Source organism: Coenobita brevimanus, chromosome 27 (assembly GCF_032717465.1).
Source record: "Coenobita brevimanus isolate Jiangsu-jjx chromosome 27, ASM3271746v2, whole genome shotgun sequence".
Classification (NCBI taxonomy): domain Eukaryota; kingdom Metazoa; phylum Arthropoda; class Malacostraca; order Decapoda; family Coenobitidae; genus Coenobita; species Coenobita brevimanus.
The window spans coordinates 33,339,828-33,366,757 of NC_136980.1; the positions used below are offsets into that span (position 1 = coordinate 33,339,828).

At 41.4% G+C, this 26,930-nt stretch overlaps 1 protein-coding gene across 1 annotated transcript; it reads left to right on the plus strand.

The window, feature by feature from the left end:
• Positions 1-3,787: 3,787 nt before the first annotated feature.
• Positions 3,788-4,237, plus strand: LOC145394532 (protein FAM200A-like). Its single transcript, XM_080268369.1, has one exon. The coding sequence runs from the start codon at positions 3,788-3,790 to the stop codon at positions 4,235-4,237; it is 450 nt and encodes a 149-aa protein (XP_080124495.1).
• Positions 4,238-26,930: the final 22,693 nt, after the last annotated feature.

A 26,930-nucleotide genomic window follows, 5' to 3' on the forward strand; every position in this document is an offset into this window, starting at 1 on the left:
CATGAGCTTGAACGTTTACGACTGTATGATCACTAGTATCTACAAAGAAACAAATCTGATACAGTCACCACCCAATGCCACAGAGCAATGAGGAACTGCTCCACATTCACATTTGACCACAGTGTTGTTGCGTTCATTCTCCTGCACTGAAAAGGCTGAAGCATGAAGGTCACACAAGGTTCCTGTAATACATTAATAAAAGCAGCGGATTTCCTGGTTGCTTATTTTCAATTATTTACTGGCAAGAGATTGTGAATGGCACAGCACATTTCTGGCAATGATATCATCAGCACTGAGCCTATTAATTAACTTCTGAGCATAAATTACACCTGCTGTTTCATTTAACTTCGTAATGAGTTTCATAGCCCTAGCTTGGTGGTGTTATTTCAAAGGTTTTAGTATGGCTGTTCACAGGATAGCAGAATTAGAACTGTTGTGTTTCAGGGTCTGTTTATTAGAGACATCACCATGTGTTGATAGATAAAGTCTCTTCTCGACTCGCTGTAACATTGAGTAGACAGTTATCATGATACACGTCATCATTTTTACCACATGTGTCTGTTACTCCTTCACTATCATTTAGTCGACGGATACTAGCGGTAATGTCATTGCATTTCATCAAGTTTTCCAATATTTACTGACAGCTAAGAGTAAATGTCCTCTTGACTGCCCTCATCGTGTTTCCGCGCTGACTTATGAGGTCTCTTTATGACCTGTGTCATTCTTGTGACAGTGCATTTAATTCAATTCGTCCCTGGGGGAATCTTTAAGATATACTCCTTACTTCTTCTCCACTTTCTCTGCAGAATTCACACAGCAATTTGAAACATAGCTGAAAAATGAAATAATTTCATAAGTCAAGAAATATAGCCAATAGGGCATCATGTGTTCCCTAAACTGAATGTGACTCACTAATATTGCTGTCATACACTGAAAATAAAAAAGTTTGTGTTGCATAAATTTTTACCTGCATTATTAGTTTCCTAAATCTCAAATACTTAATGTTGGGTACTTAAAAAAATGACATGCGGACTTAACTCTGATGGCCATTTGGGTCCAGAATAACCGTCAGGGGGGTGGGATTGTCGTTACCCAAGTTTGTTTTTTGAATTACTAAGATATGATGAATACATATGCCTGATATCTTGTTTGTTACACAGTCTGCACTATAGCAACCCTGAACACCCGTGTTATAAAGTAAATCTGAATCATAAGACACCTTTGCATCGAAAGTTTAATACCGAAATAGCTTCCACAAATAACCATGAAAAGAGTATTAACCTTTCAGTACGCTGACATCTTTCGTACATAAAGGATTAATGAAGAGTTAGAACACCCTAATCCACAATTGTTCTCAAACTGGGTCCCATGTTCCCCAAAGGAGGCCACAGCAGGATTGTAGGGAAAGGGGGGGGGGGTTGGCGGGCTAATGTAAGTAGTAAATCAGAGTGTGTCTGCCTTACATTTGGGTGAGGGGGCCAAGTGTTTAAGCTTGTCGCTTTGCTCTCTCACGCTCCAGCGTTTATTTGTTACGTTCCGACACCGCTGGAGCAATGAGTGGGCAAGAAAGAATATGGCTAAGTGGCAACACTTTGTATGCAATATGCAGAAGCAAACTTGACGAGCAAACCATATATAAATTCCTAATCGCCTCTACAGAAGGGATTCTTCTAACAGACATAACATTGTGTACAGGGTGCAAGTGTGTCTCCCTCGCTCCCTACTGTGACCTCCCTTTCCCTAGTTGACGCCCGGAGGGGTGAGTTTGTGAGAAATATCTGCTGCTTTCTGTACAGTATTCTAGTGTTACTTGTGAAATATTTAGCTGATAATAATACTGTGAAATTGACATATTTTTTTCCCCATCTTTCTACCTATCAACCTATAGATATAATTAGATATGGATATAGTTTTATAGTTTATGTATTCCTCCACTCTGCCTTCCAAGCTTACTGGTGGTCTCCCTGTCACACCTCTACCTTTGATATTGGTCTCACATATTCTCTTTGTAATTTCATTTCTGTTCATGTTCTCGTTCATTCATGTTTTTATTTTCATTGGCCATTTGCACCAAAAAAGTACAACACTGATTTAAAATGTAAGGCAAAACTCAACTAATTCACATTCACAAAACGATCTGAATTTAAATCAATGCTGAAAAAGAAAAAAAATCACCGTGTTACGTTGACTTTAAATCAAACGGTTTTCACCAAATCTGATTTCAATGCAAATTGAGCAACTCTGACTCGACATGTATGACAAACAACGCAAAATTTCAAAGCAGGATAGAGTCAGCTACAAATTTAAAATACATAGTGTTTGTTTTTTGTAACCTTCTTATAATTATTGATATTTTTGGATGATGATGCATTCATATATCGTATCTTATGTTTTTCTTTTTTTTTTTTTTTTTTTTTTTGCGTTTGACACCCTTTTGCCTGTTTTTTTGCATGAATATTTATTGTTTACTGTCAATAAATGTGGCAATGTGAAAATGATGCGGTAATGATTAAATATGATTATTTAAAGTGTAATGCTGCATTAAGCAACTTCACACAATATTTCACACTGTTTTCTTACAATGTAACCATGACTTTATGTGGTAGGTGGGGGCACTCACCATTCACTCACTCGATGTAGTGCTGCTCTTGGATGTCTTCCATTTCCTCTCCTCCATCCTTCTTTCCTTCCATTCTCTTCTTTCTTTCTTTCCTTCATTCTTTCCTCGTCCTTCTGCCTACGGGTAACTTTACATTCCCTCTTCCGTCTTTCTTTCCTTCATTCTTTCCTCTTCCTTCTGCCTGTGGGTGACTCTACACTGAGTGACGAGCCAAATGGGTTCCTGTACACCAGGAAACCTTTTACTACGCTGGGTGGTAACCATATAACCAAATTTTGGCGCCTGGTGGTTTAGTGCGTAATTACTGTTCTCCAGTCGAATCGATGAAGTGAATTAATTTACTTTATTGCAAGTAGCCACATGATTTTGAACTTTATCATTTGTTCGTTTGTATTTGTTAGGTTTTATGTTTATACAGATTTGCGATGGCAGCCAGTGTTGCTAAGAAGAGGAAGTACAATGATAAATACATTAACTACGGATATGCATTAATCCTCGCTGATGGCAACAAGAAACCTCAGTGTGTGCTGTGTTTTAAAGTACTGGGGAATAATTCTATGAGGCCTAGTAAGATGAAACATCATCTGACGACAATCCACCCTAAGTATGAGGAGAAAGACCCTAGTATCTTCAAGCGCCATGAACAGAGTTCGGGAAAACGGAGGCTGGATGGGAGTGGTGCTTTCCAACAACAACATTTAAATGTAGTAGAGGCATCATAGGAGGTTTTCCTTGAAACAGCAAGGAAGAAAAGGGCACACACGAGTGGTGAAACTTTAATTTAATCATGTGCTGTAAAGATGGTTATGCATGTTCTTGAAGAGTCAAGTGCACATATGATTCAGCAGATTTTCTTGCCAAAGAACACGTCGCAACGGAGAATTATCAGCTGATATCATGAATCAAGTGATACAGAAGATTAAATCGTCTCCAGTTTGTATGTTTGCAGTACAGCTGGATGAGTCAACGGATGTGAGTTCTTGTGAACTGCTACTCGTGTTTGTTAGGCTTGTATTCATGCACATCAGAGATGAATAACTGTTCTGCACACAGCTTGAAACTACCACAAACTCTTTAGATGTGATGGAAAAGTTGATTTCTTTCATCACAGCTAACTGAACAGCCTTTGAAAATTGTTGTGGAGTCTGTTTTGATGGGGCTTCGGCGATGCTGGGATCAAATTCAGGGCTGCAGAAGCATGTCAAGGAAGTAGCTCTGAATGCCAAAGTGGTTCACTGTATGACCCATTGTTTTGCTCTGGCATCAAAAACCCTTCCTGATGTCCATTGCAGGATCCTGGAGGCAGTGGTAAAATGTGTCAACTTTGTGAAAATGGCAGATTTGAACTCTCGCCTTTTTCAGAAACTCTGTGAAGACATGGATTCAGGGCACGAATGCCTCCTCTTTCATTCCAAAGTGCCTTTGCTCCCGAAGGGTAATGTTGTCAACAGAGTATTTGAGCTTCGGAGAGAACTTAAACTTTTCCTGGAAGTGAAAGGGAAGGATGATCTATTAAATCTCTTCAATCAGGCGTTGTGGGAGTCACGTCCCTCATACCTGGCCGACATTTTTGAGTGGCTAAACAAGCTGAATCTCAAGCTACAAGACAAACAATGAAAAAATGTATTTCACCTCATGGACTGCATGTGTGCGTTTCTTGCTAAACTTCAGAACTGGCAAAGGAAAGTGAGTGCAGAAAATGTTACCATGTTTGAGAATCTTTCAACTGTTCTTCACGGTATTGAAGAGAATCACCTACATGACCCGTTACTCAAAAGTGAAATAATTCAGCACTTGAAATCCTTGGATAGTGAGCTCAAAAGATGCTTCTCAGATTTTAAGAACGAAGAAGGGAAATTTGCATGGAATCATTTCTGCGACATTCTTGATATTCCTGCCATTCTCAATGATGTTCAGGACGAATTCCTTGACCTCAGGAATGATTCTGCTGCCAGACACCTCTATGAAGAAAAACAATATGTGTCTGTGTTCTGGTGCTCCAAGTATCAGTCATATCCAAAAGTTAGTGAAATCGCAGTAGAGTCTTCTTGCCATTTTCCACAAGATATGTATGTCAATCTGGTTTCTCCATCCTTTTACACATACAAAGTAAAAGCCGAAACCGGCTGGATGTGGACCTAGATGTGAGATGTGAGTTTTCAGCAACTCCACCCTCGAATCAGTCGACTGACTGAATGTGAACAGTGTCATCCATCGCATTGAATGTAACAAAATATACATTCTGATTGATAGCTGTAAGCGTGAAAATAAATGGAGAACAACAAAACAGTTTTTTAATCATTATTTGTCAGGGGCTTCAGAGAAAACTGAAGGGGGGCCTCGAGGATGTTAAGATCCCCACACGTGAGAAATGATGTGAAAAAGTATGAGAAACACTGCCCTAACCTGAGCTAAATAACATGATTTTGAACTATCAAGAGTATAACTAAAGAACACATCGTCAGATTCAAGGGGTTAAAGTGCTGCTTAGAGATATATACTGATAAAGAAAATGTGCTGTGGAGACTACTAATCCCACCAAATTACCTCCTTCTGAGGTAGAGTGGAATCGTGTTTGAAATGAATTTAGTAATAATAATAATAATAATAATAATAAAAGTAGAAGTGTTGCTTGTTACCGGAGCAACGAGTAGAAGAGAATGATAATAAGAAACAGTAGAATACCAAGGTCTTGTGTTGGAGACAAAAAAAAAAATAAATAATAATAATAATAATAATTTGTAATAGTGGCAGTAGCAGTAGTAGTGGCAGCAGCAGTAGTAGTGGCAGCAGCAGCAGCAGCAGCAGCAGCAGCAGCAGCAGCAGTAGTAGTAGTAGTAATAGTAGTAGTAGTAGTAGTAGTAAAAATAATAACAATAATAAACAGCATAATCATATTAATAACAAAAATGATAATAAGGAAAGAAAGAAGTCATCTGATCCTCTTCGGTCACAGAACATTTTCTTCTGTTATTCTTGCTATCTGCACACGATTGCATTCAGGGTAAGATAGGCTTAACAAACTGGTAAGTTGGATATACGCCTCATTACCTCCTTCCCTATCAATTTCTGTCCAACGCTGAATTACATCACCTGGAAGTAGCACGAATAAACTTAAAAAAAATAAATAAATAAATAAAAATAAAAATAAAAAAACTACTTCACCGGATTCAAGGGGTTAACCTCTTTAGTACAAAGTTCCTTCCCTGAGCCGGATAAAAATATTCCCCACAACATAAATTATGGACAAGTGCAAAGTATTAAATGCAGGAGCTTCAGGGTCCTTATGTTAATGCCCTTACTGTGGTGGATGAGGGAAGCTGATTTTGTGTGTTGTGTTGTGTTGTTTGAAAGGGTGGCATGGTGTGTTGTGTGGTGTGGTTGGTGTGGTTTAAGAGTGGTATGGTGTGTGGTGTGGTGTGGTTTGAGAGGTGGCACGGTGTGTTGTGTGGTGTGGTGTGGTGTTGCTTTGAGAGGCGGCACGGTGTGTTGTGGGGTGTGGTGTGGTTTTGCTTTGAGAGGCGGCACGGTGTGTTGTGGAGTGTGGTGTGGTGTTGTTTGAGAGAGTGGTATGGTGTGTGGCGTGTGGAGTGTTTGAGAGGACGGCATGGTGTGTTTTCTGGTGTGATGTGATGTGGTTTGAGAAGGTGACAGGGTGTGTTCTGTTGTTTGGTGTGGTATGGTTTGAGAGGGTGGTATGGTGTTGTGTGGTGTGGTGTGGTTTGAGAGGGTGGTATGGTGTTGTGTGGTGTGCTGTGGTTTGAGAGGACGGCATGGTGTGTTCTGTGGTGTGGTGAGGTGTGGTTTGAGATGGTGGTATGGTATGTTGTGTGGTGGGTGCTGTGTGGTTTGAAAGGGTGTTATGGTGTATTGTGTGGTGTGGTGTTGGGACACTTTGTTGAAGTCACTACAATCTACGAGAGTGAAACATCTCTTTATCGGAAGTCATCATTTATAGACAGACTGAGAGAGCCATTACTACTGCAGAGATCATCCCGCACCTAATGGGCGTTTTGGAACATTAGGGTCGAATCCTGCACTGTACTAACCATTTTTTTAAAATGAAATGGAGGAACTTCAATTTGATATAATGATTATGATAGCAATAATCCCTGTACGAAAAATAACACCAAATGTATTTAAATAAAATGCAGATACAGCTACCACAAGGATCGTTGTATTTAATTCCTTCAATCCAGTCCAAGGACGTCATGGTTATTATATTAAAAAAACTGTCAGATGATGTTATCCAACTAGGACAAGCCGTCTGTTAATGAAAGGGGTAATGAGGCTACCTCTGGCCCTGAAATTTAGAAAATCATATTTTGAGCCAAATAAAACTGTCTTGATACAGCAAGAATGAAATAAAAGATGCCGTCGTTGCGATAAAGAAAACAACAGTTGTCACACAGCATTGGAATTTCCATCCAGGTCCACAGCTGTGTATTACTGGGTACAAAGAATCTTAGGATGGGAACTGAGGACAGTCATAATAGTCTGACAGGAGAGACTGCATTAATAAAAGCTTACTTTTAGGCTGTTTATAATATTGTTTGTACTCGTATACTCGTATACGTTTGCCTTCATTCACACGACTACCAATCACCTCAACTTACAGTACTGTATATGTAGCAAGATACAGTTTATTTTTCTCTCCCATTACAGGTTTCGTTCGTCATGCTGGTTCTGCTTGCTGGGAGATTACCAGCTTATACTAGACTGATTGTCTTGGTGTTTGTGTCAGGACTGTAAAATATCTTACTACATAACTAGCAACATACATAATATAGTCTAGAGGTTAGGTCAATGTCAAACCTAGGGGCCAAAGGAAGTGACGTTAGCACCTCTCCAGAATGTCTCTCACCAGCACAATAGCCCCCAAACAGCGCCTTGTGACCATACACACACACAGGCTTCTAGAACATTTCAACAACAGTATAGCTCACGTGACACGACCCCTGCTAAACGAGATTGTAGGAATCAGAGATCAGAAGGGGGCTGGCGATCGTAACGAAAGGTTGTACAGAGAGAGCGAGAGAGAAGGAAACTAGCAGCAGGGTCGAGAGAGTGGCAGAGAGAGATAGAGCGAGACAGAGAGGTAGCTAGCAGGACTCTATACTTCACTCGTTTGTGAGAGACTTTTTAAATATTTCCAAGACAAATAAAAATAGTCCCACACTAATCTTTACCTCTCTTGTCATTGCATGACAGAAAGGGAATTAAGACTATCTACTTACAAACCTACTCGCGTATAACAACCGTTCGTCCACGAGTCCAATATATGTATAACTGATCTACAAAACACACTACAAGAAGCTACGAGGTTTCAACAATATTTGTGTCTTTTTCTCAGGTTAACAGTAGCGGTGGCGTATCATTGTTTCGGTTATGACACAAGGTGAAACAACGCTGACATGGTTGTGGTATACTGGTATGCTGCTGATTCTCATCTGGTCGTCAGGGGTTTGGTCCCTGGCTCAGTACAGGTGAATAAAAAGTAGTTGGTCAACTGTTGTTATCTGATGCTAACAGTCTTTAGGTTCATATCATCATAAGATTAAGTTCATCATAGACTGTAGTTGATTGATCAGGTGCAGCACTGGATGGCTTAGGGTCGTCTGGCACGAAGGCTGGCAAAGAAATAACCCAAAGTTCTCCAACGAAATGACGCCTCCGGAAACTAGGACCCAGTCCTCGCGTTAACGTGAATTACGGTAAGGAGTGTTCTGTCGACCGAGGTGCGGAAGAGCCAAGGCAACAGTTAAAGCAAGGTTAGCTGAACATATGATTTTTGACGTCTTGTTTCTCCCTTGAGAAGACTCGCTGGTGTCATATTCTAGATCTCCACTGTCATGTATAATGGAAAGTCGCCTACATGAAAGCCCAGTGACCTATGAAGAATTTAGAAAGTGCTGTGCTATGAAGCACTGTACGTATGGTGATGATATATTAGATGTTTATATAGAGGTGCTGGAGAGAGACATCTTCCCATGGTGGCTCTGATAAAATTCTGTGGCTCCGCTGCACGATTATAGAAACGTCCCTCAGCTCCCTCCCTATCCCTGAAAGGGAGATGGTGGTCACCAGGAGAAAAGAGACTCAGCCAGCACTCCACCGGGCTCACATCCAAATGAACCTGGAGTCACAACAACAGCATTCATATGGTACATAAGACCTTTTTGGTACATGAATGAACAGGAAAATCTGTGAGGAAATGCACTGTTGTGGAATTTCCAGGTATGATTAAGTATGGACGATGCTAAGTCACTTCATATGTTCGTAAATTTATCAGGATTTATCGTGGAACAAAAATTACTGACACCGACCTCATTATATCTTTCACGCTGAATGAGAAACACAAAGCCGTACGCAATCATACTGTCACTTATTTCTAAGGAACAACGTTGAAACATTTAGGCCTCCATACTCGTACACCTCTTATCCTCTTGTATCCTCGCTGCAGTGTTCAGCATTGATGCATTACATATAAACGTACCAACAACCCGTTGGTTCTTTCTGGACATAAATATTTTACAACTTTTTCACATAAATATAGTTGCCACAAGAGCCACAACTTACAATGTTAAGTTCCAGGATCTATCTATCTGTCTATTGCCAGACACCTTAGTTCCGTATGGGGTGGCCAAAACCGAAATCGCCTCCATGTCGCCTTGTCCCCCGCTATTTCACCACCCTCCCCCCAGCTCACACACCCCTGTCTCATATACCTCTCCTCTCCATCCTTCCATCTCGTCTTCGGCCTCGGATGTTTGTATATAGTAAGCTAATTTGAAGTAGAATTGCACCAAATTGATATAATCTGCCCACCAGCTGACAAAATATATGGTTTCAGAAAGGAGTTGAATTGATCTATATGAACTCAAGTACCTCTGATGAAAGTTTAATTTACTTGGTGTGAAACTGATCAATAAGGATAATCGGGCCATGCACCAAAACAGTGGGTAATTTCAAATATTCCCCGTGTTAACAAGTACACGCCGCGACGCAGTACGCCGTCTAAAAAGGTGTTGTTCGTATGCATTCGTGTTCGACAGATGTATCACCTACTTCCAGCTACCACAAAAGCCTTGCCCGCCACACTTACATCAATGGGAAAGACCAAAAAGAGGTAAATATGGCAATAAAACACGTTAATGGCGGTACTGAAAACTTATAGCGTAGATATGTTAATGTGTGTGTGTGTGTGTGTGTGTGTGTGTTTTAGGTGTGTGGTGTATGCTATAGGAGACAGACAGACTGACAGTCAGAAACAGACACTTTATGTATAGGTGTATTTCTATTCTATTCATCAAATTTAAATCACAATCATATGTACAGACGTCGGAATAAGTTCGTTTCCTTTTCCGTGTTTGTAACACTGCTCGATGGAGAGCTACCCCCTCCTCCTCCCTTCCTCATAGTCCCACACTCCCACCCAACCCCCCCACTTTTCTCTCCTACCCCATAACCCCACCAGGTACCCCCCATACTCTCGCTCACAGCCAGCTAGGGGTTTCTGTACTTCAAGCACCTCTCTAATTGTGTGCTTTCAAAGCTACTATTCTGGTAGATGTCACCACCATTGAGACAAACACATTCCCCCCGCTGTTTAATAAGTATATTTTTCTTTGTTAAATATCTACACTTATGTGAAACAGTGAATCATAGTAATGTCATATACTGTAATATAAATAATACAAATAGAGCACATATATATAACGTAGTGTGAATTGTTTATATTTATCATAAATGGAAATTAAAATATTATTAATGGAATATGATGGCAACCCACCATTTCAGTGGTCCTAAATTATTTAACTTCTGCTACATTTAGTGCAAGTTAGGTTCTTAATACATAGTTCGTTCAGACTGTAAATTACGCTTAGTTGGTGTCTTGACTCATTCAGTCTATATGTGGGCAGAAATTTAATGTTGAGTAAATACTGGGACTCAACATTTTGCTCACTCCCTTCATCCATGCACACCACAAGACCCGTGCTGCCACGGTTTGAGATGGCCGTGGTGTTGCCCCCTCAGACCCTCCAAAGCAATTACAGTACCGTACTTTATCTAACCTAACCAGACCATAAGTAGCATAGTCTAAATTGTATTATTGTTAGTATTAGCCCTAGGGCGTTTGTTTTGAAAACAAATCTCTCGTGAGGAAACTTAAACACTGGACTGTCTTGTGCGCATGCGTGAAGGGAGTGAGCAAAATGTTGTGTCCCAGTATTTACTCAGCATTAAATTTCTGCCCACGTAGAGACTGAATGAGTCAAGATACCTACTAGAAATAATTTACAAGCTGCACAAACTATGTATTAAGAACCTAACTTGCACTAAATGTAGCAGATATTAAATAATGTAGGACCATCATATTCCATCAATAATATTTTAATTTCCGTTTATGACAAATATAAACAATTCACGCTACTATATATATACGTGTTCTGTTTGAATTATTTATATTACAGTATATGACATTACTATGATTCACGGTTTCACACAAGTGTAGATATTTAACAAAGAAATATATGCTTTTTAAACAATGCGGGGACTGTGTTTGTCCCAATGGTAGTGACATCTACCGGAATACTAGGCTTTTCAGAAGCACCCCATTACGTCTAGTCCAAACGACTAATAAAGAAATAGTACAGTATATATCATAAACCAAGTTTATGTGTGTGTGTGTGTGTGAGAGAGAGAGAGAGAGAGAGAGAGAGAGAGAGAGAGAGAGAGAGAGAGAGAGAGAGAGAGAGAGAATAAATCTGCTGTTATTAAATGTTGCAGTAGTAGACACCTCTTTTACACACACACACACACACACACACACACAGAGGGAGAATAAATCTGTTGTGATTAAATGTTGCGGTAGTAGACACCTCTTTTACACACACACACACACACACACACACACACACACACACAATTGGGTAAGAACACACACACACACACACACGAGTGAGAGAGAGGAGTTGCAAGGAAAAGTTAGGATCTTAATGACTATGCAGCCAATACCGTGGAGATACTTCTTGTTTGCCTGGGAATGCATATCCAGTTCACATTTGTTCTAGTGTAAGATCCTGCCGATGAATCCCTTAAACTTCTCTATTGTAAACAACGTCCATGTTGAGTCAGTTCCATTTGGAGCAGATCTTGCCCGTGAAAAAGTTTTCACGTAATTCTGCTGGTAAATTTTCTCATTTACGGTTTCCAACCATGGTTGTGTGCCGAGTCCGTGTTAAGAGTAAGCAGCTTTGTATGTAATGATTGTGAAACCCATTCAGATTTTAAACACTTTAATGAGCTGACCTCGTAGTCCACGAGTTTCTACTAAAAAAGTCCCACAACCCTCAGGCGAACCTGATACCTTAGTCTCCTGAACTCTTTTTAAATCGACGTATGTCTTTTTCAAGCGACCAAAATTCCACAGCAACTTAGGAAGTGGCCGTATTAAGGAGATATAGACTGTGAGAACAATCTCTTTATTCCCAGAGAGAGAGAGAGACTTGGAATGGTAAGAACAATCAGGAGAAATACTCATAAGAAGAGTGAGAAGAGAAACTGAAGTAGAGAAGAGTAAAACACAGGTGAAAAAATGGAACAATGTTATAGAAGTGACACAGGGACAGAAGCGCACACACACACACACACACACACACGCACACTATCTATCTATCTATATACCTAGGCTGCTTCCCCCAAGGAAAGGGAGGTAGCCGAGACAGGACGACTCACTCTCCATTTACTCATCCATTCAAACACATTCATTCGCATCTTAGCCCCAAAGGGGAGAACGGACAGATCCTCACCGGACCACACCGCACAAGGGTCAACTGGGCAATGCAATCAGTGACATCCGCAGCAGGGCCCGACAGCAGAACTGGTTTACCCCTGCCACATCATAACAGACCCATCCCCTTACCTGCACCTGACCTGACTAGCTGATCAGACCAAATGCGGGAGAATATCCCCTCAGGGCTGCGTCATCACTTATTCATTCACAATTTCTCTCCATTTATTTCTGTCACACACAGCCACTCTTCCTTGCTCAACAGACATCCCTCTCGCATCCAGCGCTCTCTTCACACTGTCCATCCATCCTATTCGTGGTCTTCCTCTCAGCCTTACACCTCTCACATCAGATCTAGTTATCTTTTTCACCAATCGCTCATTATCCATTCTCTCCATATGCCCAAACCATTGCAACACCCTCTGCTCAACTCTACCAGCCATCTCCCGAACAACTCCAGTTCTCCTTCGCATTTCATCATTTCGCACCCGATCCATACGCGTCACTCCACACATACTCCTCAGACATCTCATCTCCATTACATTCAAACTTTTCCTCTCTGCTACACCCATATTCCATGTTTCAGACCCATATAATGCAGTCGGTACCACAACACCCTCATACAGCCTTCTCTTTACATCCATTCTAAGCGAACGACATTTAAACACTTTTTTCATTCCTCCCAGCACCTTTCCTACTTCATTTATTCTAAACTTCACTTCTACATCTATTCTTCCATCCACAGCAACATGTGACCCTAGATATTTAAAACAATCTACCTCCTCAAGCAACTCACCATTCAAAACTATATTCATCCCCCTACCATCTATCAACCTCTTACACTTCATCAGTTTACTCTTATTCTCATTTACTTTCAATTTCCTCCTTTCACACACCCTTCCAAACTCCTCTACCAACTCTCTCAATCTCTCCTCTGAATCAGTCACCAGTGCAGTATCATCTGCAAACAGCAGCTGCTTCAGATTCCACTCTCCTCCATCAACATTTACCAGACTCAGACCACCTAAAACTCTTGCATTCACCTCCCTTACAACACCATCCATGTAAATATTAAACAACCAAGGCGACATCACACATCCCTGTCGCAGCCCCACTCTCACGGGAAACCAATCACTCACAGCATTTCCCACTCTTACACACGCTCTACTATTTACATAAAAACTTTTCACCCCTTTTAGTAACCTACCATCAAGTCCATACAATCTTAAAACAGTCCACAAAGCCTCCCTATCAATTCTATCATACGCTTTCTCTAAATCCATAAATGCCCAAAACACATCCTTGCCTTTCGCTAAATACTTTTCACACACTTGTCTCACAGCAAACACCTGATCAACGCATCCCCTCCCTCTCCTAAAGCCACACTGCTCATCACTAATTACTCCCTCTGTACCCTCTCTAACTCTCATAATTAACACTCTACCATACACCTTACCTACAACACTCAACAGACTTATACTCCTAAAGCTAGTACATTCATACTTATCACCCTTGCCTTTATACAACGGGACCACACAAGCACTTGCCCAGTCAATTGGCACCATACCTTTCTCAAAGCACACATTCAACAATCTTACTAACCAGTCAACAATAGTCACTCCACCACCCTTCAGGCATTCCACAGCACACCCATCCATACCTGCAGCTTTCCCTGCTTTCATCTCCTTTACTGCCTTCTCCACTTCCTCCTTCGTGATCAAAGAATCATTCAACTCTCCCAACACATTTATTCCTTGCACCCTTCCATCCGCCACAATCTCAGCCACCCTTTCCTCCTCTACATTTAACAATCTTTCAAAATACTCTGCCCATCTCTTCCTTACTGCATCCATCTCAATTAACATTCTTCCATCCTCTGCTTTTACTCATTCTTTCTTCCCAGACTCTCCCTTTCGCACCCTTTTCACCTCCTTCCAAAACATTTTCTTATTCTGCTGAAAATTCTCTGTCAGCCGCCTACCCCACCTCTCATCTGCTGCCACTTTAGCATCACGCACAGCCCTTCTCGCTCTATTCCTCTTCTCCTTATACCTTTCATATGACATCTCATCCTTCCTCTGCAGCCACACTTCATATGCACGTCTCTTCTCAGCGACAGCCATACTTACTTCCTCGCACCACCATTCACTTCCTTTTCTTACACCACCACCCACACGTCTCACACCACACACCTCTTCTGCATGCCCCACCACAGCACTCTTAAACAACTGCCATTCCTCCTCCACGCTGCCATTTTCCCGATCTTTCACTGCGTTCCACTCATCTTTCAATTTCTCCTGATACTCTATCTTTTTCTCTCTTTTATCCAACTCACACACTTTCAAAACCTCCCTGCCACACCTAACCCTCCTAGCTCTCATCCATCTCTTACCTACTCTTAACTTTCCCTCCACCAGGTAGTGGTCAGACATACCTCCACCCTCCCCTCTCAGAACTCTCACATCCAACAATCTTCCTATTACATTCCTAGACACAACCACATAGTCCATCAAGGCTCTATCAACAACCCTTCCACCCTCCTGTCTCACCCATGTATACTTATAAATATCTTTCTTCTCAAACAGCGTATTCCCAATCACCATCTCTCGCTCAACACACATCGCTATCATTCGTTCCCCATTTTCATTTCTTCCAGGCACACCATGCATACCAACTACGCCTTCAACTGCTACATTTCCCACTCTAGCATTCAGATCTCCCATCATTACCACATTCACATTCGCTTCAAAACTCTGCAGACACTCATCAACATCATTCCAGAAAGACTCCCTCTCTTGTTCATCCCTTTCACTACCAGGCCCATATGCACTCACAAACACCCACAACTCACGTTCAAATTTCGCTTTCACCCACATCAGTCTCGATGACACCTCCTTCCATTCAATCACACATTGCTGAACTTCCGGACTCACTAACAAGGCCACACCTTCTCTTGCCCTTCCTCTATCAACACCTGACAATCTTCCATTCACACTTCCAAACATAGATTCCCCCTTCTCTTTCATCTTCGTTTCACTCAAAGCTAACACATCCAACTTTCTTCTCACAAACATTCTCCCAATCTCCTCCCTTTTAGCCTCAATCGTACTACATCCACGCACATTCATAGACCCAATCTTCAGGGTACGGGGATAACTCCATCCCCCATCACTTTTCTGAATATTTGTCGACCTATCTGTCTGTGCCTGGTTGTGTACTGCTCCTCCCCCTCCCCCCCTCATCTCTCTCTCTGGATCCTCTCTCACCCCCAGTTTCCTTTTCCCTCCTTCCTCTTTCTTTATAGCTCTCTGCTCAGTCCCTACCTTCCTCCCTCTCTCCTTTCCTTCGTCTGTCTCCCCCTCTGTCACTCCCTCCTTACCTCACTCTTCTTTCTCCCTCCCTGTGTCACAACTTTGTCTTACTTTTTTCATTTGTCACATGTGTTACCTTTTTTTCTGCATTACTCTCTTCGTATTTCTTTACTTGTACTAAACCCATTTCCTGCACTGCATTGTTTCCCCATTAATAAGTGCATACTCTTTTTTCTCTCTCCTCTCTCCGTCTCTCCCTGTCACCCGAAATCTCTTCTTTCATTCCGCTCTTCCCACTGTCTTTCCCTCCCTTCCTCCCTCCCTCTCCCTCCCCTTGTCTTCCCTTCTTAACATCCCCCTCCCCTTTCTTGCCCTAATAATTAACCTGTTTTCTTCCCACCCGTAATCTCTACTTTCTCTCCGCAAATTTCTCTAATTTCTCTATTTCTCTCCCTCCCTTTTCACTTGAATGTCATTCCTTGTACTCAGCCTCAATGTTTTCATCTTATCCTGCTTAGTTCTTTCCCTGCGTCCTTGCCATAATAACGCACTTTCTTCCTCCTCCCTGTTACCTTGTCTCCTTTTCTAATTTTTCTCGTACCGTTCTCAGTGTTCCGTTCCGTAGCTCGCTTTCCCACTCTCTCCTTTTGTTATCCCTATTTCTTTGTTTGCTCCATTCCCTTTTGTCTCTACTTCCCTGTCTCCCAGCCTTCCGATTCACATCACCCTTTTCTCTTTCCCTTACACACTGCTTGTATCTCATTTCACCTCTCACTGTCTCTTCTTCTCACTCTCTGTTTCTTAACTCTAGTTGTTCTCTCCTTGCCTCTCCCCTTTTTATTTTCTCTGTAACTGCACTCTCATTCCTCATTATTCCACTCACTTTCCCTCTCCGCCTGTCGCCCCCTGTCTTTTAACTCTCTCTCTCTCTCTCTCTCTCAGTGCAGTAAATATTTCCTAACTTGGTAATATAGTGTGCTATTTCTTTATTAGTTGTTCGGACTGCACGTAATTGGAGAGGTGCTTGAAGTACAGAAACCCCTAGCTGGCTGTGAGCGAGAGCATGGAAGGTACCGGGTGGGGTTATGGGGTCGAAGAGAAAAGTGGGGGGGTTAGGTGGGAGTGTGGGACTATGAGTAAGGGAGGAGGAAGGGATAGCTCTCCATCGAGCAGTGTTACAAACGCCTTAGTCCACAGAAAAGGAAACGAACTTATTCCGACGTCTGTACAAATGTACTGATTCGTTATAAGAAAGACTGTATAGGCAAATGTGATTCTTTCATTAAACTATCTCAGCTTTTTCACCGCATCCTCCAAGATCTTGTTTTTCTTGTTAGGGAAATCCTCCTGAAATGATGTACAATAGGTTAACTTCATTTTAACCTGCATCACGAAACGTTTAATGCAAAACAACAATGAATCCTAGCTTTCTTCTAGTTTCTGTTCGTTTTCCTCTGGGAGAAAATATGAAATGACTCATCGCCATGATCATACCAGTCATACTTCACAGCTCATCTTTATTAAATATAATACATTGGTAGTACAACCCTGCCCATGACTACACACGCGTAGTTATGGGCATACCCTCAAGCAATCCCCCCACCCCCTCTTCCTCCCACCCATACGTAGTATTGGGCATGCCCTCAAGCAAACCCCCCCACCCCCTCCTCCTCCCACCTATGCGTAGAATTGGGCATGCCCTCAAGCATTCCCCCCCTCCCCCTCCTCCTTCCACTCATGCATTGTATTGGACAGGCCCTCAAGCAATCCACCCCCCCCCCCCAATCCCCTTCCTCCTCCCACACATGCGTAGTATTGGACATGCCCTCAAGCAATCCTCCCCCCCCCAATCCCCTTCCTCCTCCCACCCATGCGTAGTATTGGACATGCCCTCAAGCAATCCTCCCCCTCCCCATTCCCCTTCCTCCTCCCACCCTTGTGCAGTATTGGACATACCCAATATTATGTCTGTAATATTGGACGTGCCTACAACAATCCCCCCCCCATTATTAGGTCACATACCTCCTGTCCAAAATCTACGCGGACTGAAGATGTTTTAAAGGAAATTTTAAGAGAAATGTGTGAAGATGACAGAAACAATTGGATAAGAATTACAAGATCATATATGAAGTATATAGGTCTGAGAAAAGAATATATCCTCAGATTAGAGAAAAAAGAACTTAAAGAAAAACCTGAGGAAATTGGACACTGATAAATGAAGACAAGTGAACAGTCTAGTCGAGAAATGTGTAAAAGGTGTAAATGGAAAACTGAGGAAGAACAATATATGACAATTGTCCATCATCAAACATACTGTATGAAGCAAGAAGCGGGACCTTACAACTAAATGATGTAAGAAGACACACTGATGATGAAATAACATGTAAGTTTTGTGGAAGATAATTATTAAGCACTGTCTGCTGATTTGCCCAGAAGTTAATAGTGAAAGACAAAAGTAACAGGAATGGAACAACAATATGAGGCAGAAGAGTCGAAATTAATTGGTGAATTTCTGTTCACAGAAGAAAATATTGAATTAAAGAGAGAAATTCTTTACAGCACGTGAAGAAGAAGAGAGATTATTAAAAAATCTATACCAGATGGGTGAACCAAAATTAGCAGCATATCAGTGTAATACAACAAGAACAATTGGAAGATATAAAAGCAAGAAGGGAAGAAAAAAAAACAACAGAAAGGATGTACCATTGTAAAGGCGTTACCATAATCACAGCAACGCATAATTGCAGACATCTTTCTTTGCCCTGTAACATGGAGGAAATAGAAGTTGACCTTCATCCCACAGATTCATCGTGGTTTATTACCAGCCACGATAGCGAAGCTGGTATTGTTTTCATTTTGTCTATCTGTCTGTATGTCTGTGTGTCTGTTAGCACGATAACTTCGCAACAGCTCAAGACATCATCACAAAATTTTACAGGAGTGTAGTAGGGGAAAGAAATCGATCACGAGTTTGAAACTGGTGAAAGTAGGTCAAAGTCTGTGTGTCTGTTACCATGATAACTTCCCAACCGCTCAAGTTATCATCACAAAATTTTGCAGGTGTGTAGTAGGGATGAAAATCTCCTATGAGGTCAAAATTGGTGAAAGTAGGTCAAGGCCAAGGTTATATTCTGAGCCGCGCTAGATATATATCGGCTCGCGGCTAGTGTGATTCCCCCCTTGGAAAGGCCTCTAGTTATTATTATTAGTGCTGTTTTGTTATTGTTGTCAGCTTTGGTGGCATTGTTTTTATTATTATTATTATTATTATTATTATTATTATTATTACCCTAACATAAGATTCTTTTTGATGAGTACCATTGTCTGAATTGGGTGGAAAAAGAGTTCGAGCATCACCCTGGAAACTTCTTGTCGTTGTTGTCGTGGTTCCAGACTTACCTGAACGTGATCCCGGAGGACTGCAGGCAGAAGTTGCCGTTTTGCGGTCTGTCATCCTCCGTTCCAGTGATATGGAGGCAGCTGAGTTTTACTGGTGTTACCGCGAGTATGCGTCCCTCTCCAGAGTCAGGAAATAATAAAGATGTAATATGAAAAATTACTCAAAATAATCATACGTATCGATTCCGCAGAGGACAAGAGGACAGTTAGGGGTTTAAGATCTAAGGAGGGGAAGTTTTGCGATCCCACCTGCTTTTGCCCATATGGAAAAATAAATCACAAAGGAAGAGGTGAGAGGGAGCGTCCTGACTCTTTGAACCTGGTGACATAAATTCCTGGTTTATTCTTTCCTCTTCAGAATGGTTTTATTCAGTTCAGAAGAGTACCAAAGTAGTAGCAGTAGTAGTAGTAGTAGTAGTTGTTGTTGTTGTTGTTGTTGCTACCAGCATGATAGTGAAGCTGGTATTGTTTTCAGATTGTTTGTGCTTCTGTGTGTCTGTTAGCATGATAATTTCACAACTGCTCAAAACATCACAAAATTTTACAGATTTTTAGCAGGGAAAAAATCGATCACAAGTTCGAAATTGGTAAAAGTAGGTCAAAGTCTGTGTGTCTGTTGCCATGATAATTCCGCAACCACTCGAGATATCATCACAAAATTTTACAGGTGTGTAATAGGGATGAAAATCTCCTACGAGCTCGAACTTGGTGAAAGCACGTCAAGGTCAAGGTCATATTCCGAGCCGCGCTACATACGTATCGGCTCGTAGCTGATGTGATCCCTCCTTGCGGGGGCCTCTAGTTTATTTTTATTTATTTCTGGTGTCCTGGGATGGTGTAGTAATTTCCTGAATATTTATAATACATCCAGAACTATTATAATTTGGCTTCAACTTCTGAAGATAAACTAATGGTATCATAACCCGAACACTACATAGAAACAATGTTAATATTGTTGCAGATATAGTAAATAATATTTACCAGTTCTTCGGGATGGTGCCAGGAAGCATTACCTAAATTGGTATCATGATATGGGTACAAGAGATCCATCTTTTGGCATGCATGAAAAGACAATGTCAAGCAGTATCTCAGCGATTAACTGTAACTAAAATGTTCAGCTGTTTCCACAGTTGGCATTGGTGTGCTGGGAAGGTGACTGTCAGGAAGGTTCAGTAACGGTCACTCCCAAAGAAATTCTGTTCTTCCCATGACTCTTTATGAAATTAAAAAGAAAGAAATGAAAAGTTGGGCACTGCTGGAAAGTAAGGAGGTGAAACTATATATATATATATATATATATATATATATATATATATATATATATATATAGATGTATATATATATATATATATATATATATATATATATATATATATATATATATATATATATATATATATATATATATATTGCCAGACGCCGCAATCCCGTTTGGGGTGGCCACAAACAAATCGCCTCCAAGTCGCCCTGTCCCCCGCCATTTCACTGCCCTGCTCCCAACTTACACCCCTCTCTCTCATATACCTTTCCACCCCATCTCTCCATCTCATCCTCTGCCTCCCCCTCCCTCTTCCCCCCTCCACCTCACTCACATACACTCTCTTCGTCAGTCTTTCACCCTCCATCCTCTCCACATGGCCAAACCACCTCAGTGTGTTTCTCATAACGCTTCCTATCACATCCACATCAACACCACAACGCTCCTTTATATCCTCATTCGTCAGCCAGTCTCTCCATGTGACTCCACAGGCTCCTCTTAAATAACTCATTTCCACTGCTCTCACTCTTGACTTGTGTCCTTCCAACAACGTCCAAGCTTCACTTCCGTACGTTAGAGTTGGTATCACAATACTGTCATGTAGTAACTTTTTCACATCCATGCTCACTTCCCTGTTTCTTGTCACTGCTTTCAAAGAATCAGCAACCTTTCTTCCCTGCTGTACCCATTCAAGCACTTCACCCTCCAAACCTCCATCCTTACTCATCACACTACCCAAGTACTTAAACGTACTCACATTTTCCAATTCCTCACCATCCAACCTCGCTGTACATTCACTGACTTCACCTCTCTCAAAGACCATCACTTTACTCTTCCCTACATTCACCTTTAGATTCCGTTGCTTACACACTCTCCCAAATTCATCCACCAAGCCTTGCAGCTCCCCTTCGTCTTCACTCAACAACACAGTATCATCTGCAAACAGCAGGACAGGGAGTTTCCAGACACTATCCTCTCTCACCAGGGCCACTCCAACATCCACTACCCTACTTGTACCTCTTTTATTACCCCATCCATGTACAGATTGAACAACCATGGAGACATGACACATCCCTGTTTCAAACCAACTTTCAAAGAGAAAAATTCACTTAGTTCACCATCCAAACATAATGCAGCCTTCGCACCATCGTACATACTCTTCACAGCATTCAACAACTTCCCATCTACTCCATATATTCTTAACACTTTCCACAATCCTTGTCTATCCACCTGTCATATGCTTTCTCCAAATCCATGAAGGCCGCATACAACTTCTTTCCCTTCTCTAGAAACTTTTCCACTAAAGATCTAAGAATGAATATCTGATCTACACAACCTCTTCCCTTCCTAAAGCTTCCCTGTTCTTCTCCAACTAATTTCTCAGTTCTTTCTCTAACTCTGTCAATAAGTATCCTACCATACACTTTTCCTATTATACTAAGAAGACAAATGCACCTATGATTACCACACACTTCTTTTTCCCCTTTTCCTTTGTACAAGGGAATAATTATACCTGACTTCCAATCCTCTGGGACTCTACCTTCCTCCCACGCCAATTTGCACATCTTCCACATCCATTCTACTACTATCTCTCCCCCATCCTTCAGCATTTCACCACACACTCCATCAATTCCTGGGGCTTTCCCCGATTTAACTTTCTTCATTGCTTCCACAACTTCTATCCTACTGATTTCTTCCTGTCTTCTCACCTCCCTCCTTCTCCCAGCCATTCCCCAGCCACTTAAACTCGCATTACTTCCATCCTCTACGTTCAACAAATCCTTAAAGTGTTCTCTCCATCTGCTCACTTTTTCTCCCTTCTCCACTAGTAATCTACCATTTTTATCTTTCACTCCCCTGCTAACTTCACTTCCACCCTGTCTTACTCTTTTCACCTCCTTCTAGAACATTTCCTTACAGTCCCTCCACTTTACACTCAAATTCCTTCCAAATTCCTCATCCACTCTCTTCTTACTCTCTCTTACTAATCTTTTCACCTCTCTCTTTCTTTCTACATATAACTCTTTCTTCCGCCTCTCAACTTCTTCCACGCCCCTATTTCTCATCCATTCATTGTATGCTTTCTTCTTTTGTGCCACAGCCTGTTTCACCTCTTCAGTCCACCATGCTGTTCCTTGCACCCCCCTCCGTCTTCTCTTCCTTCCACACACTACATCACATCCTGCACATATTTCTTCTGTAAATATCCTACACACACACCTTCCACGTCTCCCATCTGCTCCAATTCATATTTGCCCAATCGTTCCTCCACTTCTCTCTTATACTCTGCCATTTTCTCATATATATATATATATATATATATATATATATATATATATAGCATCCGTGGCTCGGTGGGTTAGAGCACTCCGCTCTGACCGAAGGGTCGGAGGATCGAATCCACCCAAGGGTCATTGGTAGACATCAGGAAGGGCATCCGGTCATAAAATGCTACACGCTCCAGTCCAAAAGTTCTCTACTCAGGGGCAACGCCTTAGCCCTTCGAGGATACCTGACGTAAAACCAATATATATATATATATATAGGGTGCTTTTCCCCAAAGAAAGGGAGGTAGCGGAGACAGGGGGACACACTCCCAATTTACTCATCCACACAAGCACATTCATTTGTATCTTAACCCCAAGGAGAGAAGGGACAGATCCTCACTGCACCATATCAGGACTCTAAAATATCATAACACACTACTTAATAGCTAGTAACTTGTATATCTAATATAGAAGTTATATGAAAGTCATGCCTGGCCGAGAGGGCTAGAGGATATAATGTTCGCACGTTCTCAGGAATTTCAAAACACATAAAGTGTGATGCCTGATGGGGAAGTCCCCAGGTTCCGGAAGGTGTCACACACCCGTGCCCTTACACGTGATACATACAGTCATATACAAGAGAAATGGGAGAGACAGGGCAGAAGGGGTTTAGGAGAGGATAGAGACACGGTGAGGAGAGGAGGAAGGAGAGTGCGGACTTAGCCAGTAACCGCTCTCACCTTAGGACGCTCTTGTGAGACTCACTATTACCCCAGTATTACTCTTAATATATACTCCTTGAAGAAAATATACAGCAATCAAACCCCAGACTCATCTTTATCTTTCTCCTGCCATCTACGACAAGTACAATGGATATTCTCTCCTTTCGTAAAATCCATACAAATCAACACACTGTTACCATAGCTCAGCGACGACTGCGATATATTATGTTTACAATTACGATATATAAATATAACATATAAATATAACATATATATCATGGTTGTCGCCGAGCTATGGTAACAGTGTGTTGATTTGTATGGATTTTATGGTATGCAGTGTCATCTGGAAAATATCCTGCATCATTCTCTTCAGCTGAACCAGGCCCATTAGCACATTCGGGATGGCTGACAGCATGTGCAAGAATTCTGAGACTGTATTGCCCGGTACCTTTTCCTTCCAAACCATTGAAAACATTGGCCAAATATTTGAAGACTGTATACATTCCGACCTGGTTTCAGATTAAGAATAATCCTTCCTGTGTCAGTGGACTGAAAAATCTATTCAATGCTGTTACCAAGATTAAATATATGAAAGACGAATGCTTGGGAGTATATAAGGCTGCTACTCAGGCTATTCAAACAAATGCTTTCTATGCCCATCCGGAAAACATGCTTTTGGGCATGGTATTTGATGATGATATTGACATCAGAAGAGATGCTGTGATGAAAATTTTGCAGTAAGAAACAACCCGAGACAAGAAAGAAGACAATTCAAAGCACCAGAGATGAATTTTGGGGCAGATCATTATACTCAACTGATCAGCTGGGATGTGGTGGATATTACTGAACCATCGCTCCTCAAGAGTTTGACTAATGTTGAACTACATGGTTTGGCTGAAAGTCTTGAACTTGTGGAAAAACTGTGTACAAGGTATGCTTGCCACACTCAGTCAGTTGAACGCACAGTAAAGCTGGTGATGGAAGCATCTGCAAAAGTTTATGGTTACAGAAACAGAGATGGGTATATAAGGAACATACTCAAATCAAGAAAAATAATGCCAGCATCCGAATCAAAGAAGGATTTTAAAGCAGAGCAAATCTAGCCCAGTTTAATGGAAGGGAGGATGGGATGGGTTAAGTGTGGAACTCTATTTGCAGCAACCTAATCGTGGTGAGTTCTGGGTAGTGCACGGTCACAGTGTGCCAGGAAAGGGCTGCATAATAAAGTGTCCAGGCGCCACTTCTTACTGACATGATACGGATATAATATTTTGCAGTTCTCTTGCCGTTATATAGGAGTATAGGAGCAAATTTTCGCCTCTATTATAAAAAGAAAACTGGACTTTGTATATTTTTTTGATCTTATAACTGTATATATATATATATATATATATATATATATATATATATATATATATATATATATAGATATATATAGATATAGATAGATAGATAGATATAGATATAGATATAGATAGATAGATAGATAGATATTATCATCAGCCGTTTGAGTATCCACTGCAGGACCGGCCTATCCCGACCGAAGTTGGGACGATAGCGCCACTGTATCTCTCTACCAAGTGACTTAGGCTGTGTGGTAGAGATTGTATGTTGGGTGAGAAATACTTATAAGTGTCATTGTAGTGTTGCAGTGGCTTTGGATGTGTGTGTAGCCTGTGAACCAAGCATAATCGGCCCGCGCAAGCCGACTGGGTGCAAGCATACTTTATAGTAAGCGACACTGGTTCAACCACAGCACCCCTTGTGTCCGCCAGTGCAGTACGTGGCCAGGTGAACACCCCCAAAGTTTATCACCATGGCAGGGCGCGAACCCTGGTTCACCCGTGTATATATATTTATATACATTTGCCTGCCGATTGCACGAAGCACATCAAGGTAGCCAGTCATCTTTCGTTCTGTTGTAATCGACACCTTGTCCCAAGCCACAAAAGATACTGTTACATCAAGGTCCCCAGTTATACTGGATGAACAAGGACGTGGGTGAAATAAACAACGTTCAGCAGTCTGAATATGAGGAAGCTGAATCAGAGTTATACTGCTCTCGCCAGGGTTACTGGTTTAGTCATGGCTCTCCCAGCAGACCAGTCAGTAGCCTACCCAGCACCTAGGAGGCATCGCGGGGAACCTGCTGCACAGAACTTAAGTATTCTTGTTGGCATACGGATTTTCATAATTTCTCTTCCTCAGCGATTTTTTAAATCATAATAACCATTGCTTTCGCTTGTATAGTATGCATATCTATGTAATACCAACCTAGTTTGTATCAGGAGCACACGAGCGCATTATGAACCTGTATACAAATAAATCGCCAAAGACGAGACATTACGAAATCTGCGAAGCAGGTGTTTTACACTTGCCATCTTGTCTGTAGAGCCGCACTTTCCCAGCGTCCGAGACTCGTGAAATATCGCAGCAAAATTTACAAATCAATATGAACATACCTGGTGACAGACATTGCCATTTCATCAGTTGGAAGAAATTTGCCATAGCCAATTCGAGGCAACTGTTAGGTGTAGATCAACATAGAAGTTGGCTGGCACAGCGTATAGGAATAAGTCCCTTAAAGGTAAACTGGCTTGATAAAGTCATTACATAAGGTCTCGCTGGAAAAATAGCGGCCAAGCTAAAGCACCGTTTCATTTTGGAAGGATAAATATTTATTAAAGTGAGTTCATAACAGAGTCGGAAACATAAAAACAAAGAGTTAGTGACTTTTTTCTTTTGTCAAAAGGATTACGGAAATATTATACTCATTTTTTTTATAGAGATGATGATGCACTCGACAGGTTGCTGATGATTTGCTGAATGCAACATTACTTCATAATCTCTTTACTCGTTAGCATTATTAAATAACAACACATATCTGAAGGGGAAATTTGGGTTAGAAAATGTTACTCGGAATGTTGCATTCAGCCAGCCATCGCCAACCTGTCAAGTGCATCTTCGCTTCAGTAAAAAAAAACAAAAGTACAGTATAGTTAACCACTCTCCTGCTATGCATTCATCAAGAGGGAGTGTTCCTATCTTTTGATCTACACATGTGGATACGCATTTCGTTAGGATATCCAGTGTAAATGCAACTAGGAAACATTTGGGTTTAATGAGCAGGGGCAAATTATTGTCCGTTTGTAGCCTGTCTGGCAATGAACTGTAACAGCGTTTGGATTTTCTGACGTCGTGAATCGTGTATATTTTGCGTCGGTATACCTCCTTTAAACTTTATATTCACATCATTTGCAAAGGTGAAGAACAAGTTCAAGCTGGGGAAGCAAAGTTGAGTGAACAAAGAGTTCACAAAAGAAAAAGATAGATATAGTGCTAGGTATATAAAGTCCGGACAACGGACATTGTTTTTGGTTGGTGTTTTCATGAGCCTTTGGGGTTTTAACTACAACTATGTTCATTGATCCTTTTACACACATGGGGCTGGGAAGTATTAAAAGCAATGGCATCCTTTCCAACCTGCTGGAATAATACTCATTTGTTAAGAAAGACACCATTAAGTCTTGACAGGTTTTAAGTAGTGTAACTGAACTATT

Coding starts and splice junctions, on each gene's coding strand:
- LOC145394532 (XM_080268369.1), top strand. CDS start 3,788: ATGCTGGGATCAAATTCAGGGCTGCAGAAGCATGTCAAGGAAGTAGCT.